Source organism: Acipenser ruthenus, chromosome 22 (assembly GCF_902713425.1).
Source record: "Acipenser ruthenus chromosome 22, fAciRut3.2 maternal haplotype, whole genome shotgun sequence".
NCBI classification, from domain to species: domain Eukaryota; kingdom Metazoa; phylum Chordata; class Actinopteri; order Acipenseriformes; family Acipenseridae; genus Acipenser; species Acipenser ruthenus.
The window spans coordinates 522,631-542,059 of NC_081210.1; the positions used below are offsets into that span (position 1 = coordinate 522,631).

Here is a 19,429-nt window from a genome sequence, read left to right on the forward strand (position 1 = left end):
CGGTTCTTCAGTCTCAGAACAATTTAACCTGATAAATGGTTCCCCATAGTAAAAACCTTGCAAAATGTAATACAGCATAGAAAAGGCATGGTAAAGCATAGGTTAGCACAGTAAAGCCCAGAGAGGTATGGCAAAAACCATGGCATGCCAAACCATGGAAAACGAAGGTAAATGTGTAGTATAACCATGAGAAAAAAAAACTACTGTGCAGATTTACCATGGTAAACTTTTATAAGAGATTGCTAAGTATTGCTTTGAAACAGCATACTATTTGTATATATGTATTTATGTATTCCAAAATTTTCAACACCTCTTGGAACTCTTGTAAAGTAGCCCTGTTTCTTTTTTTGCAATCGATAGCCTTGTTTTTGCAATCAATAGCCTCTCTTTTTTTGCAATCGATAGCCTTGTTTTTGCAATCAATAGCCTCTCTTTTTTGGAATCGATAGCCCCTTTTTTGCAATCGTAGCCTCTTCTTTGGAATGGCGCTAACATGTATTTCTCTCCTTGGCAGCAACACAACGAATGAAGGAACCTACATTAAGAAATGCTGCAAAGGATTCTGCATCGACATCCTGAAGAAGATCGCCAAGGCCGTGAAGTTCACCTATGACCTTTACTTGGTAATGAATGGGAAGCATGGTAAAAAGATCAACCATGTGTGGAATGGAATGGTTGGTGAAGTAAGTGGAGTTTTTTTTTTTAATTAGTTTATTACTTTACTGGGTCTAGTTTTTTCTGTCTAAATTTTAAAAAAATGTGTTTTGCACAGGTGGTTTACAAGCGTGCTGTCATGGCTGTGGGGTCTCTCACGATCAACGAAGAGCGCTCCGAGGTCATTGACTTTTCAGTCCCCTTCGTTGAAACCGGGATAAGCGTCATGGTGTCAAGAAGTAACGGGACGGTTTCCCCATCTGCTTTTCTAGGTGCGACTGAACGTAAAGGGCAGTTTTGCTACTGTATGCATTTTAATGACCCTTTGAGGCACTTAAGTTCCATTTAGGGTTAGGGTTAGTTAATGTTAGGGGTAGGGTTAGAAAAAGGTAATATGGTAGATTCACTTATTGTCAGTGCTGGGGTTTACTCTCTTCACTGGTGTCAGTGCTGGGGTTCGCTCTCTTCACTGGTGTCAGTGCTGGGGTTCGCTCTCTTCACTGGTGTCAGTGCTGGGGTTCACTCTCTTCACTGGTGTCAGTGCTGGGGTTCGCGCTCTTCACTGGTGTCAGTGCTGGGGTTCGCTCTCTTCACTGGTGTCAGTGCTGGGGTTCGCGCTCTTCACTGGTGTCAGTGCTGGGGTTCGCTCTCTTCACTGGTGTCAGTGCTGGGGTTCGCTCTCTTGACTGCAGTGCTGGGGTTCGCTGGTGTCAGTGCTGGAGTTCGCTCTCTTGACTGCAGTGCTGGGGTTCGCTGGTGTCAGTGCTGGGGTTCGCTCTCTTCACTGCTGTTCTCTGTTTCCTCCACAGAACCCTTCAGTGCTTCAGTGTGGGTGATGATGTTCGTCATGCTGCTCATTGTCACAGCCATGGCTGTCTTCATATTCGAGTACGTCAGCCCCATGGGTTTCAACAGGAATCTAGCGCAAGGCAGAGGTAAGCTTTTTATTATATAAATAGGATTTTAAATAGGCTCTAGTCTGCTGCATTCATGATCACCATTTAATGTATTCACCTCAGCATCTCTTTGAGCAACTTGTCTGTCTATCATTAGGCCATCTCCATGTTGTGGTGGCTGGCCAATTCCTGGATACCATGCATAACATGACTTTGTATTCATTAGAATGCATTTACCAAAATATACTGGAGCTATTCCTGTTTTGGATTGGCATAAACTGCACAGTAGCTGCACCTTGACAACCATGGAAGAGCCACAAGTAAGAAACTGGAAGGACAGAGGACTGGCTCCTTGCTGTTGAACAAGAAGTCCGGTTTCTGCCTGTTGTGTAAAAAACTGCCCCAAACTGTACAATAGGTGGCAGAGTCTATATATGATCATGTGGCATAGCAAGATAAATACCATTGCAAATGCACTGAATCAGAAGCAGGGGTACGTGTTTATTTTCCAGACAGTTTAGTGCTACATTTAGATCTTCACAATGCTTTAAACAGTAAAATAAATAATCGGTTCAGGCTATCAGAGAGATGACAAGATATAAAAAAATATATGTAAATATTTATATATAAAAAAATCTGTAGCTTGGTAATGCTCTCCAACTTTCCCCCGTGGAAGTTGCTCAGTTGTGAATTTAGTTTTTTCTCTGTTAATCCCGTTTGAATCTGTGCACTGCAGAAGTGCAGAAGCACCTTGCTGGCAGCTGTTTTCCGAAGCAAGGAGAGTGTGTGTGACAGTCAATCACCAAGATAAACTCCATTCTAGTGAGCCCTGAATGAGGTCTCTCTAACAACCACTGAAGTGGAGAATATGAAATAAATAACAGAACAAGCTTGTTCACAGAATTAATCAACAATGCAAGTGTTAGTAATTGAAAATAATGAACAGCCGTTAATAGTCGTTCTGAATATAAGTGATCAAAGCAATTTAGTGCAATTTGTATTAATTTCAAGTAATTCAAGTACAAAATAATTACAAAGTAATTTCAGTTGTGTGAGAGAGTTCCCTCGCTTGCTGTTGAGTCATTTATAGCTTTGAAACTCATTATGGTGCCCATTAGAAACTTCCATCCTGTTTAATTGAGGAAGCAAAGCACGCGGACTGATTGGAAATAATAAAGGATAAAACATTTTGGAGATGTGATTGAACGGCCTTGTAACTTTTTGAATTTAGACAACATCTGTGTGGCAGAAAATCTGTGGAGAAAAAAAAAGTAATCTGCAGGGTCAAGATTATTCATTCCCAGGTTTAACAACTCTCTGTGTCTCTCTGCCCCGTTCACATGTATCTGAAGTTAAATTGTCTTTCTTTCTGATAATTGGGAAGGACAGGCCTATGCTACATGCCAGCCAGGATCCCAGCGACAGACCCACATTAATTCAAAACAACGAAAAGCCTCCAACCGCAAACTCAACGGATGTTGAAATATTCATTAGCAGGTCTTTAGCAGGGACGTCAACACTAACCTGTTGGCAGTGTCTTTACACAAGCTCCCAGCTAATCAGCCAAAGTGCTGGGGCTTCTGCCATCTACTGCACATGTTCATACCTGTTTAGTATCATACTACATTCGGTGTATCCTCTGTCATTCTCTGCCGTTGTTTCTGCTCATATCATTATGTCCCAGGCTTACTAATGTCCTTATTGACATCAACAGAAAGATTTTGCTTCGAACAATTCAGCGACGACAAGCCAGTCTGCATCCGTGGTTATAGGGCTATTAACCTCATCTCATCTGACCAGCTGTGGACAGGACAGAATCCATTCCCAGCTGTGATTCTGAATCCCGTGTCTTGATGTTGTATGCATGTTTGTTTTCTGCAGACCCCCACGGTCCATCGTTCACCATTGGAAAAGCGGTATGGCTGCTCTGGGGACTGGTGTTTAATAACTCTGTGCCGGTGCAGAACCCCAAAGGAACGGCCAGCAAAATCATGGTTTCGGTCTGGGCTTTCTTTGCTGTCATCTTTCTGGCCAGCTACACTGCTAACCTGGCAGCCTTCATGATCCAAGAGGAGTTTGTTGACCAGGTGACGGGGCTCAGTGACAATAAGGTGCGCATCAGGCTTTCCTGCTAAATTATATTGTAAGAAAACTGCATCATATATGTATCTGTGTGTGAGGAAGCGCACACAACAAGGATTCAAGCAGAATTTAACAAGTTTCCTTTATTGATTCCAATATTCAAAAGTCACACCTGGAAATGCTGGCTTTTATACACATCCTCCTCGTCACATGACCAGGAGGGCCCAAACAGGAAAATAGGGGGTTTAAATAAAACATTGTCAAAGTTTTTTTTTATTTTATTTGTAGAGACCATACTCATTCTTTTTGCAACAGAGTAAATAATATATAAATAATAATTAAAACAGAACTAATTTTTTTTTTTTTTTTTGCCATTTCCCCCCTGCAATTACTGCAATTTAACAAAACACTGGGGTTAAAGAAAGTTATATTTAAACTGAAATAGATAATGCAGGTATGGGATGAAGATGATAGAATATTTATGTATGTTTATGAAGTGTAGAATATGGGATTGAATGAAAAACCGGTACAAAATAAATACGTTCTTTACACAAAATATTTACGTTACCCAGCCAAACTGTTCTAGGCTGTTGTCATCTTCCTTAAGAACATTCTAGAACAGTTTCAAGAATAATAATTTTGTTTAATGCTTAAAGTTGAAGTATTGGTGTTGCAATGCAGCACAGTCACATTCTGCTTACTTCTTATGAGGCCCGTCATGGTTTTCAGTCTTTATATTTACAGGAGTTGTTGGCACCTCATGCTCCTGGTCCCACCCTGAGATCAGCGAATGCTGGGCTTTTGGTAGTTCCTAGAACTCGTCTAAAATCCGGAGGGGCGAGGAGGGCCTTTAGCGGCTCTGCTCCCTACCTGTGGAACTCCGTCCCGAGTCCTATCAGGAATGCTGGCTTGTTTCTGAGCTGGATTGACTGGCCAATGAGCTTTTGGTAGAGTGTGTACTGTAAAGCGCCCTGGGATGCTCTGCATGAAGAGCACTATAGAAAAGCAAACTGTGTTGCATTGCATTGTACTGTATTGCATTGTATTGCTTTGTATTGAATTGTAAATGATCGCTCATGGTCACAGCACTAAATGCTATTGTCTAAACAGTTTCAGAGACCCTATGACTACTCTCCTCCCTTCCGGTTTGGTACTGTTCCCAATGGAAGCACCGAAAGGAACATTCGAAACAACTACCCCGACATGCACCAGTACATGGTGAAATATCACCAGAGAGGCGTGCAGGACGCCCTGGTCAGCCTCAAGACCGGGTAGGGGGGCTTCCCAGTATTTTTTCACATACTTGATTTCTTTTTTTCCATACAGTTAAAGTGAGTGTGAATTCTCTTGACATTTTTTTTTTTTTTTTGAAAAACACAACAGAGATGTTGCATCTCATTTGGTTGTGTCAACAGCTCTGACGTCGAAAAACCCGAATGCAGGAAATGGCTTAAGGGCAGGGGTGAGAAGAAAGGAAATGATGGACAGCCTAATAGATTTAAGAAGAGACGGAACACAGCGAACACAGGGCTGTGGCACGGTGTAGAAAGGGGAAATCAAAGAGATGGGCACTGAGAGAGAGAGAGAGAGAGAGAGAGAGAGAGAGAGAGAGAAAGAACAGAAACAAGGCAGAGCAATGACAAGGCAGAAGAATAACACACTGCGTAAGAAAATGGAAACTAGTTTCTGAACTGTTTCACAGACCCTGATTAGTACTAATTTTGGGTGGCCTAATGTTGCCTTAGGTAAGATAGTCCAAGATTAGTGTTGATCTGAGTCTGTAAAACCACTGGAGGGGCTCAGTATGTCAGCGTAGCACGACAAGAGCTCAACTACGACCACGTCATTCTTCTGACAAACGCAGTCATTGTAATCAAGAGTTTGTCCACATAACACTAACAAGTCAGCTTCGGCGGATTGCAGACTTTTTTTTTTTTTTTTAATTAATGCACGTCTCGTTTAGAGTAAGGAGAGGATGTGATTTGCTCTTTTTATAATACGCTTCAAGAGTCACACAAATCATCTCAGATATTATTTGGGCTTTATAATGGTATATCAAGTGAAAGGTGATTTTAATTACAGTGAAAACAGTGTTTTTAGATGGACAGATCAGATAATACAACATCAATTCTCAGAGACAAACTGTCAAGATTATCTGTAGAACAGAGCTGCCCAGTGCCCTTGATACAGTGACTTCCTCTTGCCGTCAGACTGGTCCAAGTTTCTTTTTATAATGTCCTTTTCCCTGCTATTGTTATTTTTGTAGCTTGGCCTAGAAAAACTTGATCTATTTAGTTTGATCCACACAGGACCCAATCTAGCTTGAGCTCCACATACTGTCTGCTGTAAACTCTAAACTTCCTTACAATGCTTAGATCACACCGTGAAGCCGTCTACCCTAAACTAGGCACTTTGTTACAGCTCTTAGATTACACCGTGAGGTTAACCTCTGAGCTGCTGGGGCCAGTAAAGCTCTGACTGCTGTGAGAACAGTGCAGTCCAGTGCTTCCCACATGGCTTTCTCTAGAGCCATGTTATCATCAGCCTCTTGGGAACTGCAGGGGCAGAGTACAATACATCCTGGTATTCCAGTTGCTTTTGTGAACTATGACCTCTTTGTTCATTAAAGCTCATTAGCATCTTTTTGTTTGTGCAAAACCCAGGTCCTCTTGGGTTTGCGTTTTCCTTTCTTGTCATTGCAGTTTCTTATTGCATAGAAATGATGAGACTTTCTTGTATTGAATAATAACAACAACACTGTGTGGAGAATACATTTTTTTATGAAATGAAGGTAATACCTGATTCACAACAGTACCGTACAGTGCACCTAAATTAAAGGATTTGCAAATCTATTTGGAAAGGATTGTTCAGTGTAAACTTCCTGCAGACGCTCCCAATAGTTTTTCTTGGATTGTCGATCTTCGCGCTGCACTACCCGCGTCCTGTTTTTATTTCTTTATTACGTGCCAATATGAAAAATTCAGAAACGGGACGGTGCCAACATGACAAGCTATACTGTACCAGGATTGCTGAGGTCTTGACAAGTCTAAGGAACGGCTGCCTACCCTGGCCCTGCTGCAGCCCACAGCTCCATGTGATGAATGGAAGGGATTTGAAATGATCCACTCCCGCAAGCAGGAACTGTGCCTTTTCTTATTTATTTTTTCTCTAGAAGACACCCACATGCCATCCCTGCAAACACTAATTGCTGCTTCACAAGAACAGCTATAAAGGAATGCCCTGGTGACTCTCTCTGTCTCCGAGGAGTGAAAGATTTGAATCTAGGGCTCTGTGTGGGTAGACGTTTGCGTGCTTACTCCTTCTGCTGCGGATTTCAGCTGGCCTGTTTCTTTCTTTACGCAAGCATGTGACACGAGGCAAAGTTAAAATAAATAAATAAATGAATAATAATAATAATAAATAAATCATCTGAGCCAGTTACCCTCATTTCAGTGGAGCCTGAACCACAAAGCTCTTTCCCTTCTATTTTCTTTTTTAAATTGCTCATTAGAGCTCAACATGTGCGTTCACGGTATACCTTTCCCAGTCTTTTTCCACCTGACCTCAAACATCTCAAGTAGGTCATTTCTGTGCACATGGTTTGATGCAACACGAGCTCATTTTTATTATTCTTATTATTTATTTATTTTTGTGAGTCCATACTTCCTCATACTTTATGGCATAATCCTTACTATATAGTTCAATATGCATGTGCTGCTGGGGTGCGGTTCTGCAGTAGGGGATTCAAATAATGAAGCTGGCTCTACTTTCCCTTGGTCACGCAGAAATACCTTGCGATGTCCCGAAGTATTACAGCAGTATTCGTACACATGTGCTTGAGCGGATTTGTCATGTTTAGTTAGTGCCATTCTGGTGCAAACACATTGCTGTGTCAGTCGCTGTAGCGTACTCTTCTTTTCCGTTTAGGATATTTTATACCTTGTTCTTTTGTAACTCTGTCTGAATTCCTGTGGCCTGAAACCTAGTCTCCTGGAACCAAGTCCCAAGCCACAAATTGGCTTCATGTTCTCTCAGCTTTACACATTAGACAATACAACATGAATGTCTGTTTGACAAACTATTATAATTTCTAGAACAGATTATTCCTAGAACAGGGCTGCCCAGAGCCCTTCATACAGTACAGTTTATTTTTATAATGTGTCACTGAAATGCATCTTCTACTGTGCCTGTTGTATTTAGAAACCTGCAAAGTCATAGGAGTGGATTTCATTAATACAGTACACCCTCGCTATAACGAACCTGCTGGGGTCTAAGCTTTTTGTTCGTTATATCGAGGGGTTTGTTATAGCGAAAGGACAACCAAAATGAAGGATAAACTGTTGGAGTAATTTCATGAGATGAGATTAGGAATAAGAGTAGAATTACATGTACCTGTCTGTCTCATGTAAGCAGTATTCTTCCTTTTCTTTATCCTATTTGTTAAAGAATTAAAATGCAGGACAAAAAGCAGAAATCCTCAATCGAAGCTGAACTTTTTATTCAAAATCAATCTGCCATGAATCGTTTCAAAGTGCACCAAATCTTAATCCAGCATGCAAGAATCCCAAACTGATCTTTTATTCCAAATCAACCCGACATGAAAAGTTTTACATGAAAAGTTAATCAGATCCTCAAGTTTTTTTTTTCTTTTTTTTGTTGTTGTTGATTTTTTCTTTAATCAATTTTGCTTTGCGGCATGGTTGCTGAACAAAATTACCTGTATTCACGACACAGATATGCCTGCGTTACTCCATCTTTCAATTTTCAAACTAAGTTTCCAGTTTTGTTGCAACATAAGGCACAGTTACATAGCGCGTGCTTTTTATGAAGACAAAAGAGTTGACTCCACTGCGGAGGTGGCATCCTGTGTGTACAGACCGGGATGTTCACAGTGTGTGTTTTATATGATCTTTTTTTAGCTGATGGTTGGTTATAATGAAGGGTGTTATAACAATATCGCACTGTACTGAAAACACCTGCAGAGCTACGACTTGGTCTGCCTTAAATAAGCACAACAAAGATAAAGCCTTCCACCAATCCCCATTGACATCCATTTGTGTACATTTGTTCTATCATAGTGATAATAATAATAATAATAATAATAATAATAATAATAATAATAATAATAATAATAATAATGTGCTTAGAACATGCCGTCCTCATGCATTGCGTTGTAGAATGCAAAACTATCTCAGGTGAACGTACGCTAGCCGCTTCCAAACCCAGAACAGGAATGGTAGACACCCCACTACAGTGCAACGCCTTGTCAAGCGCATTGCTTTCCTAAATTGGACTGAGAGAAATAAGAGTCTGAAATAGACAGTGTTAATAGGTGCTACTAATGCAGCAACATGACTCAATGACCACAGATTTGACATTTCACAGTGGTGTGCATCACTCCAAGCTGTGGACCGTGGTCATGTGTACATCTAAAAGAAGCCTGTTTTGGTTCTTAAACGTGCTTTTCTAGACCGTTGTTTTTACGGAGGTTTCAAAGGCGTTTGTTGCTCTTAATTCACAACTCAACAAATATTAATTCAGACCGGATCAATCATCAAATTCATGGGACTTTTGTTACATACATGTACAGTGCAATGAAAGTAACTCAGTTGTCTCTAGGAATCACTGAGGGTAACAATTACCAGAATAAAAAAATAAATGATGCTGTCCACCAAATTCGATTTTTGCTTTAGCTGATTGAATTAAGTAGAGAAGCAGGTTCTGGATGCGACCTGTCATGACTCAGAGACTGACGTCTTACTGAACCAGTCCACTGAAGAGCTAGCTCTACAGCCTCATACTGATATACTTGATCAATGAGGTCTTTCTGATGGAAGCACTTCCCTCTTGATCATCCCACATGTATTAAGTGATTCGAGGCAACTACAGCAGACTCCACGCTCAGCCACCTTCTTATATAGATACTGATGGGCTACATCCATCGCAAGGGAGTCCTATATATTGAATAACAGGGATCTTTACATTTTTCTATATATTTTTTTTCACCACTATTTTTGTTGGCAAACAGGGTGCAGGTGTTTATGCGCACCTGCCTGTTTAAATCTCAACACACGATTGAAGTAAATTATAAAGAATGAATGCATCGTTGGGCAGAAAAACAGAGCAATCAGAGCACTGAAAATGCTAATGAAAATAAAGGCCTCCGAGCAGGCATTGCAAGGTCACCCTCTCCTTTCCAGCAAGCACATGGAAGCAATGCCCCGAACCTGCTGATTCATTTTCTTGGTAACACTGAAGTTTACATGATGTGTCTCTAATGACTGTGTATTTACATAGTAGTTACTGAGTAAATACATGTGCACTTACACATCATTGCAATGCCCTTAAAATGTACTTAACATGTAAATCTGTTTGCATGACTTAACCCTAACCCCAACAATTGTGTACTTACTTAGTGTATGTTGTGCACAAAGATTTACATGTTAAGTACCTAATTCAAAGGTGACATTTCACAGATCTCACTTATTTAGACTGATGAATAATATATTATGAGGAGTGCTACTGTAGCCATATCAGATGTCAGCTGTTTTTATATGATATGTTTAAGAGGTTGAAACGTATAAATGAAAAATGACCATAAAAGCCTCAAAAAGCCTTATAAACGATGACCTATTTAAAAGCTGACACGGCATTTGCAAATTTTTAAACCCATGAATCTATTGTATTGAAAAGAAGGGCAAATGCAATGCTGCTGATATGCAGTGGTATTTACCGTTCAATGTTTTTTTAAATGTTGTGTTGCTTTCTTTGGATCACAAATAACTTCAATGACCTGCGGTGTTAGGAATGCATCATTTTTTTTTGTTTGTTTGTTTTTTTTGGTCCGTTTTAAAAGCATCAAAAGGACTCGGTGATTCAGAATGACGTTTTAACACGTTGCGTTTGTTTCGTTGCAGAAAGCTGGATGCATTCATATATGATGCGGCTGTTTTAAACTACATGGCTGGGAGAGACGAGGGCTGTAAGCTGGTTACCATTGGCAGCGGCTATGTCTTTGCAACCACGGGCTACGGCATCGCTCTGCAGAAGGGCTCCTTCTGGAAACGGCAGGTGGATCTAGCTCTGCTGGCTCTGGTGGGAGACGGTAAGTCTGGTTTAATTTGCTCACAGGAGTGGGCTCAAGAATCTCCCAGTTGCCTGGAGGTGATGATTCACACACCAGTGCCAAAGGTGCAGGATCCATGCATGCAAATACAGAAATCCTTCCTCCTACCCACTCACTCTTTACTGATGGGGTTTTACTGCATCGTCAAGAAGTCTGTATCTAATACTGTATCTGGCACAAGCAGTCTTTGTGTTCAGGCAGTCTGTGTGGTATTCTACCATAATGCTAGTCTGTACATGTCATGATGTTGTTCCAGCAAACTCATTTAAGGGTTTACGCCTGCAAATTGTAACATTGCATTGCATGCAGTTTGCTCTCAGATGATAATAAGGCACAGGAATTGGTAAATGCATAATATAACCATGGGAATTTCCAACGTTTAACTCTTATAAAGGGATTATAAGACAAAGCCGAGGTATATTCCAGGCTGCACAATCGCATACTGTATTGCAAACTAAATCAATGTGCCTTTTGTTGAAGAATGGATTTGCGCACTCCACGTGTCCACATTCATTTATTTATCCACCTCTTTTAGCCTGCACTGGAATGCAAAGCAGATGGGTGTAAATAAAGGTTTTGTTAGGCATCGTATTTCAAGCTTATTGACAAGAGGTGGGACGGTAATAAGGTAGTAGTGACCTTTTAGCACTTTCTGAGACAGGGATAATCTCAGATTTGATGCTGCTGCTGCAGCTGATGATGATGTGAATAGGTAGAGATGCCTTCTGTACCAGTTTCACTGTGTATTTACATAGCACTTACATGTAATTAAGGCTACAATTCTGTCACGGAGGTCACAGAGGACAAGGAAATCATGAAAATCGTGAATTTGAATAAAGTCAGTGAAATCTTGGAAATGGATGGAAAAACACTTTTTATTATTCCTTTATTTCCTTTAAAAAATGCAGTATGGCATGCACTGAAAATACAACGCTGTGAGTATCTGTAATCTAATGGCGTATGCACGCAGTATTTCCGTGTAGCTATTTAGGTCAGCGACTGAGATATCATGTAAATAGGTGACGGCTAAAATACAAATAAAATGGTGAGAGCTGTTTTCTGTAAAGAAAGAAGAACAAATGCATCGTCAAACAGAAGTTTACCGACTTATAGAGGCTTTCTTTACAATACGCTGTTTCACAGGACAAATCTAAAGCCTGGTTTGTACTTCTGTCCCAGATGAATGCGATACGTCAGTGCAGACAGCTAAAAAAAGCTGTGCAGCTTCACTGTTTGCTGTACGGGACGCATCGTGTCGCAGCCCTTTTGACTGCGCAAAGTGGTCACAGCTTTTGTTCATACTTTAAATACAGATTGGATAAATTGACATTTAAGTGGATGTGCTGAGTTTGTACCTCTTACAAAAGCAGTGTCGTTGGTACATCCGTCCTCTCAACCAACAGAGAACCTGAAAGGGAGAATTTCAAACGTTAATTAGAGAGATGCAAGTATGTGACAGTGAGAGATATTTTAGGTATTGGCAGGTGAAAGGATTGACAATCTGTTAAGGCTGTACACCTTTCCAAAAAGACACACGTCTCAAGATTGTAGATGACGTAATTCCGACTCGTCACACAGTGCTGGAGACCCTCGACTCCGACCGGAGATTATGTCGGAGTCTGAAGTATGTGCTGTAAGTTTTGTACTCTAAAGTAACATTTAAACTTGTCAACAGTCAAAAGCAATAGTCTTTATATTATTGGTTTTGGTGTACTATTTAAAAGTAGCTAAAACTACATTATTTGGTGACCTTTCAGTTCTTGTTTTTTGGGTTCACCTCGCCTGTGAAATGTACAAAAAATTACTGTGTCAAAATCATAGCCTTACACATAATTACAACGGTATTATACATAGTTACAATGTACTCAACGTATACTTCTTTTTGCTTTCCTATAGGTGAGATGGAGGAGCTGGAGGCCCAGTGGCTGACTGGCATCTGCCACCATGAGAAGAACGAAGTGATGAGCAGCCAGCTGGACGTCGACAACATGGCTGGGGTCTTCTACATGCTCGCTGCGGCCATGGCCCTCAGCCTCATCACCTTCATCTGGGAGCACCTGTTTTACTGGAAGCTCCGATTCTGCTTCACGGGAGTCTGCGACGGAACGCCTGGATTCCTGTTCTCAATAAGCAGAGTAAGATTAATGCTACAGTCGTCAGTGTCATTTAGGATCAGGCATCCCAGAAAACCAGCAACCCAAGTTGAGACAAAGAGTTGTCTCTTACCTGTGGTTTCCAGGAAACAAATCTCTTGCTGACTGTTTTTTTATTGGCGGTACCTCTTCATACAGAGTCGTACAGAGTTTTTGTTTTGTGTTTGGTTTATGAGAATTAATTGTTCAGACTGATCCAGGTCTGTACTTTTAATCAGGTCAGCATTTCAGTTGGATGTATCAGCTTTGATCAAGACACTGTTAATGAAGGCTACTTAATGTAACTGAAACATCAACCAGATTTAAAATAATTTATTAAACCAATGGGATTACTATTTGTTTTGGAGATATTTGATTATAAAAATGCTTGTTGCTAATTAAGGGTGAGAAAATCAAGCAATTAGAGTTCAGAATCTTTAACACAGTAATGTTTTTTCAGTATACTTTATGTCGGGGCAGAGATATCTTTACAAGTCTTTATTTATATATATATATATATATATATTTTTTTTTATTATTATTTTCTTTTCAGGGAATTTGGAGCTGTATTCACGGTATTCATATTGAAGAAAAGAAAAAGTCTTCTGACTTAGACTTCAGCAGTCCACATGCCAACATGTTGAAGTTAATTAAGTCAGCCAAAAACATGACCAACATGACAAACCTGAGCTCATCAAGGATCAATTCTCCCAAGCGAACCTCCGACTTCAGTCACAGAGGGTCCCTGATGATGGACATGGTGGGTGACAAAGGAAACTTCCACTTCGCTGACAACCGGAGCTGCCCTGCAAAAGAGGCTCTCTACCCTGACAACGTGAGCGACCTGCAGTCGGTTATGGGAAACAGGCACAAAGACATCTTAAACAACTACATCTTTCAGAGCCAGCACCCCCTGACTCTGAACGAGTCCAATCCCAACACCGTGGAGGTGGCCGTCAGTGCCGAGACCGCCCCAGCAAACCCCAAGCCCCGGCAGCTTTGGAAGAAGTCTGTGGAGACGCTGCGGCAAAATCAGGGGTCCGTGCAAGAGTCCCTCCCGGTCGACCCGAGGCATTCCATTAAAAGCCAGCGATACCTGCCAGAAGAGGCTGCTCATTCTGATGTGTCTGACTGCTCGAGCAGAGCTGCTTCCTACAAGGACCCAGATAACAACCAGAAGCACCACAAGCCCAAGGACAATTTAAAAAAAAGATCGATGACATCAAAATACCCTAGGGACTGCAGCGAAGTGGAGCTGTCCTACTTAAAGAGCAAGCAGAGCGGCTCCACACGCGAAAAGATTTACACCATAGACGCTGAAAGGGAGCTGGGTTTGCATGGAGACCAGCACCTTTGTAGGGAAAACAGGCTGCCGGAGGACTTGGAGTACCCCTCCGAAATGTACCAGGATCACAACGACAACTACAGGAAACCAGAACCCATCATCCATCTCAATAGCAGCCCCCTTCACCCCCAAGAGATCATCCCCAACAATGAAAACAAGTACAGTCTGTATTCCAAGCACTACAGCTTCAACGTCAGCCCTCACGAGGCAAACGACAGGTACAAACAGACTCACTGCCGGAGCTGTCTTTCCAAGGTGCCAAATTACTCGGGGCATTTTGCCGCCAGGTCTCCTTACAACCGCTGTGAGGCCTGCGTGCACATGGGCAACTTGTACGACATCAGAGAAGATCAAATGCTGCAGGAAGCCCTGAACCCCATGCTTCAGGACGAAATGTTTGGACAGCACTGGCCCCAGACTGACGGGCCGCAGGTACAGAAGAGGAATAGACTGAGGCTGAGCAGACAGCATTCCTTTGACAATATCCTGGAGAAGCCCAGGGAGATGGACCTGGGCCGGCCGGCGCGGAGCGTGAGCTTGAAGGAGAAGGACAGGCTTCTCGAGGACAGCCCTTATGCAAACATGTTTAATCTCAAACCAGACAAGCTGTTCGACAGCAAGCCCACCTTCTTCAACCACAACCTGGAGGAGAGCAAACGCAGTAAGTCCCTTTATCCCGACCGCAGCTCAGAGAACCCTTTCCTCCACTCCTTCCAAGAAAACCAGCGCTTGCTCCATGGCAGAAGCTTCTCTGACATTTATAAACAATCGGCGCCAGCCAAGTTGAGGAATGACAACAACTTCAGGTCTTCGGTGAGGTCGACAGCCTCATACTGTTCTCGGGATGGTCGAATACCGAATGACATGTGCATTTCAGAGCATCTTATGCCTTATGTAGCAAATAAGACTAGCGCATACTCCACTCCCAGGGTTCTGAATTCTTGCAGCAATAGATGTGTGTACAAGAAAATTCCTAGTATCGAGTCAGATGTTTAAGTCTTCATTCATCCAGTTCTATATTATTCAACCTTAGGATGCCATAGTCACCGACATCTAAAGCAAAAATTACCCCCAGAAAAGGCTTGATGAATAAAATAATAATAATGGCTGCATCATTGTCTAACTTCGCTGATCTGCACTTCCAGGTTGTTTTAATTTATAAATAAGTTATAAATTAAAATAACCTAGAAGTTATTAACACCATCCAGTGCTTGCCAAAGGTTTTGAGTGTTTTCAGTTATCAATCTGGTAAGATGTTTTGGACTTGAGATATATGAAAAGACAAAAGAATCTGGTTGTTTTTTTCCAGCTCCATGTCTTCCTAAAACGCTGAACTACCTAAACAGCAGATGGACGTTTCTTCCAAGCCAAGGTGGCTTAAAATAAATAAATACCATTGAATGGTAGCAGAAGCTGTCCTGGTTATTGTATGGCCACTCAATGTTGGGTTTGTGTAATGTGAAGTATGTGAGAATGGGAGATGTCAATCTGCAGCCAGGCAGGTTTAGTGTGCAATGAGTTTTATAGTTGCCGTTGGCAATGTAGAGTGAAACCAAGGTTTACAGTGACTAGGTACAAAGAGAACTGAACACACTTATAGGTCATAGCAACTTTGCTTTTCTTGTATTATTCTAGATGTGTGATTTTGGCATTCTAATTCCTATTTAAGATGGTTTAGCATTTAGAAAACAATTGTAATAGCACACTTAAAACCATTTGTTACCATCTTGTCTTTGTTTTTTTAAATAATCGTTTTGAATAACAATCAGGAATAGATTTTGCATGTGTTATTTTAGAATGTGTTTACATGAAGAGAATGGCTAATGAAAGAACGGATTCCAGTGCAAGCTTCACTTGGCCTGTTGCGTCTTGCTTTCAATTAAAAACAGCAACATTGTGAACAGCGATGATAAACCTTTCCCCTAGAACCACAGTGTAAAATTTGATGGCTTGAATCTGTTTTCCTATCTTACATTTCTATCTGGGAAAAAAAGAAAAGCATTTTAATGCAACAGAAAGTAACACCGTCTTGTGTTCACAATATAACCCAGACGTCTTTAATCTCGTTTTGTTGATGCCTGAAGCCTCGTCTTTAATTACAAATGCCAGTAATACAGTATGCATTATCTTTTGATATGCCTGCCTTTCTTTTAAGCAATGGACACACCCACCCAGGGTTTAAGACTGTTCTGTTAATGCATTAAAAAGCTTTTTTTTTCTTCTTTATTCGATTAATCAGGGTTGATGATCCCAGGTCTAATAAAATTGACTTTCTAGGTCACCCCCCAGTCCTGTGTGATCTCTAAGACGTATCAAAAGTACAGCTCTGGCAAAAGTTTTGCGCCACCCTATAGAATCAACTAATTTTGCTTCATAAAGTCGAATGAAACCTGCTGAATAATGTTACGTCAACATATTGAATTACATACTGCTTCGTAGTTTTCCATATACTTAATGAAAAACTGACTAAGAATTGAAAAATGTGACATTTTGAAATTCAACATGAAATACATTACTACTATAATGGCTTCTGGCAGGCTTTTTGCAATATAATGTTGTAATTTATTTGATTAAATGATGTTAAAGATCTAAATTCTGTTCATATAGGTTTTTATTTATTTATTTTTAAATTATGTCTAAATCTTACAATTCTAGGTGATGCTAAACTTTTGGCCACAGCTGTATGTTACATTTAAACAACTGCTCAGTTGAACTATGGGTAAGCTTATAGGGTTTTTAAAGCCAAACACTTGTCTTCGATGTTGCTCTCAGACAAAACAGCAAGAGATTTACTATAAGATTAGACCAAATAAGTAGCCCTTGAATGTGCCTGTCCCCACACGCTGTATTGACCATTAATATCATACATATTTAAAGTGTAATAATACTCAATAACTCACAAATATTTACAGTTCACACATACAGTAAAATAACAAAATAAACACCTTGGTTTTTCTTACATTACGATGTGATCCTTTTCTGCAGTATAAATGCTATTCTGTTTCTGTTTGTTTCCCATTGTCTTCCAGGGACATGTGTTCCTGTGGCTGGTTCTTCATTGTTAAGTTATAAACGGTAACATGTTCCCATAGCAAAGATAATCCACGGGACACCCTTCACGATATGCAGAACACGGGGCATATGTGATAAGCACAAGAAGACTACACATCGACACGTTATTGTAATATTTAAGAACCATCAGAAAAGGTTCTGTGAAATAATACGCTGTTTCTATTGCACTGCGAGGGGGTTTCATTTATTTTTTGATGGGATTCATTTTCACAGCCGGGAACATCAATAAATACCATCTCTAATAACAGCCCCACATCAGCTCCCAAAAAGTCTGCAGTACCTGCAGAGCCAATTCTTTTTGATAAGACGCATGCCTTGCTTTGAAAATTCTTTCAGCTCACCCATTGTTGAACTCAGACCTCAGGTGTACTTGGGCACACATAGCCTAATGTGAGGTTTCAAATCCTTCTGTGTGTTACTGTTATGACTGTGGTATGTACAGTATTTCTATATGGACAGTTCTCCTAATGTTTGAATGCTGTTTAAGGAAGCTTATATCAGAGCAATATGCACATATATAATATCTGATTAGCAGTCTTAACATATTTCATATCCCTAGTAACAGAGATGTACTTATTTATTTATTTATTAATATGGAAAATGATAATGGAACAGGAAGACACTACTTGTACCAAATGTGCCCAGTTTTAGTTCAGTTTTGAACAAGAAATTTTGTAACAGGGACAGAAAGGGAAACAGGTTAATGTGTCTTTGTGGGTTTCAGATGAGGCAGACGGCTGATGTTATAGCCAGTCTACCTCTTAATGGGTTTGTCACGCTGTTGGGTATCTAGCTCTTCCCTTCTTGGCTCCTTGCAAAGTCCCTGGCTTTGCTCCGGTTTTACAAAGGTCAGCAGGCTGGAGAACCCTAAACATGACAGCAACATTCACTGGATCCCCACCTAACATCTCCCTCCAAAGATATCAAAGGACCTCTACCACTTCCATAATCAGAGAAACATCTACTGTTATTAATTATGAAAGCATATGGAAATTCCTACGCGTAGGGCACCTGTAAGTCACTTGTAAATGAATATACAAAGAAGTAATCATCTTTGATAAAGATTTATTATAGTATAGAGTACAGTTAGTATTTTTAAATATCATTAAACGCTATGTATAGAGTTAGCACCAGCTTTCTGTAGGATAGGACATTATTCACAGGTTCTGCATTTTAAAAATGACACCTTAATAGATACAGTACCTGAACTCTCCAATGGGCTGGCAACACACACAACGTTTAGCCTTGGGTTTTTAATAAGATTGAATTATTAAATGGGGTGGGGTGGGTGGGGCTTGGATCATGCATGCCTAATACCGTGGTACATTGTGAAAGGAAAAACCATGCTGTCCATAAGCACACTTACTGGTGGCTTACTCATGGACGACAGTTTGTCTGTTTCTTTATATGATCGTTACCTCAAGTGTAGTTGCTACACAAGTGGTAGAGGAAGGACGGTGACCCTAAAGAAGGAAAACACATTGTTTTAATAAGACTTATTACAAGCAACCAACATTTTTATAAAACTAGAGTTTCTACTTCTGTTTTGTTCTTCTTTATGTGGAGCATTTGATACGGCTAGATGGATATGGCTATACTTTTTCGTAGTGTACAGTACTGTTTGGTAAGAACGCACAGGGTTAAATGGGTATTATTTTGACGTAAATTAAAAATGTTCAGCCTAATTCTATTTTTCAGACTTCACATCCTGCTTAGTTGATCTAGAATTGAGCATACACAGCTTTTTGTAATATAGTATTAATGAATGTGGAATAGAGTTACCGATAGTTAAAATGCTAATTATTTAAATACGAAAAAAATTAGGTCTGTAGTGCAGTTATTACATTTTGTTGTCAGACTAATATATTACTTTTCAAACGACAACAACAAAAAGTAAACGATTAGTACTTTCTCATCTATAACTGATTGCTCAGCTAGGTCTCTGCTATATTCAGATGGGTTATACTCATTAACACGAATCTTCGTTAGCAGAGCGAATGCCTACCAACGTGTGTCAGGTCTCAGCGGGTATCCATGATTAGCCACAGTAGAGGGGGATAAAGACGGTACCGTTCAGCTCTGAGAGTTTGCAGGACTCCAAAAGGGAAGGTATCTGCGTATT

The 19,429-nt window shown here is 40.5% G+C and overlaps 1 protein-coding gene across 2 annotated transcripts in view; it reads left to right on the top strand.

Moving 5' to 3' along the window:
- The window catches only part of grin2aa (glutamate receptor, ionotropic, N-methyl D-aspartate 2A, a), an 81,153-nt gene that overhangs the window by 50,942 nt on the left and 10,782 nt on the right, over positions 1–19,429 (top strand). The window contains exons 7-14 of one of the 2 annotated variants that reach the window (XM_034926992.2): positions 515–683; positions 773–926; positions 1,464–1,589; positions 3,432–3,661; positions 4,743–4,903; positions 10,550–10,737; positions 12,655–12,893; positions 13,444–14,896. In XM_034926992.2, the coding sequence (XP_034782883.2) occupies positions 515–683; positions 773–926; positions 1,464–1,589; positions 3,432–3,661; positions 4,743–4,903; positions 10,550–10,737; positions 12,655–12,893; positions 13,444–14,896 (2,720 nt within the window). Of the gene's footprint in view, positions 1–514; positions 684–772; positions 927–1,463; positions 1,590–3,431; positions 3,662–4,742; positions 4,904–10,549; positions 10,738–12,654; positions 12,894–13,443; positions 18,552–19,429 lie in introns of those variants that run through there. The other variant, XM_034926991.2, reaches the window with a different exon arrangement.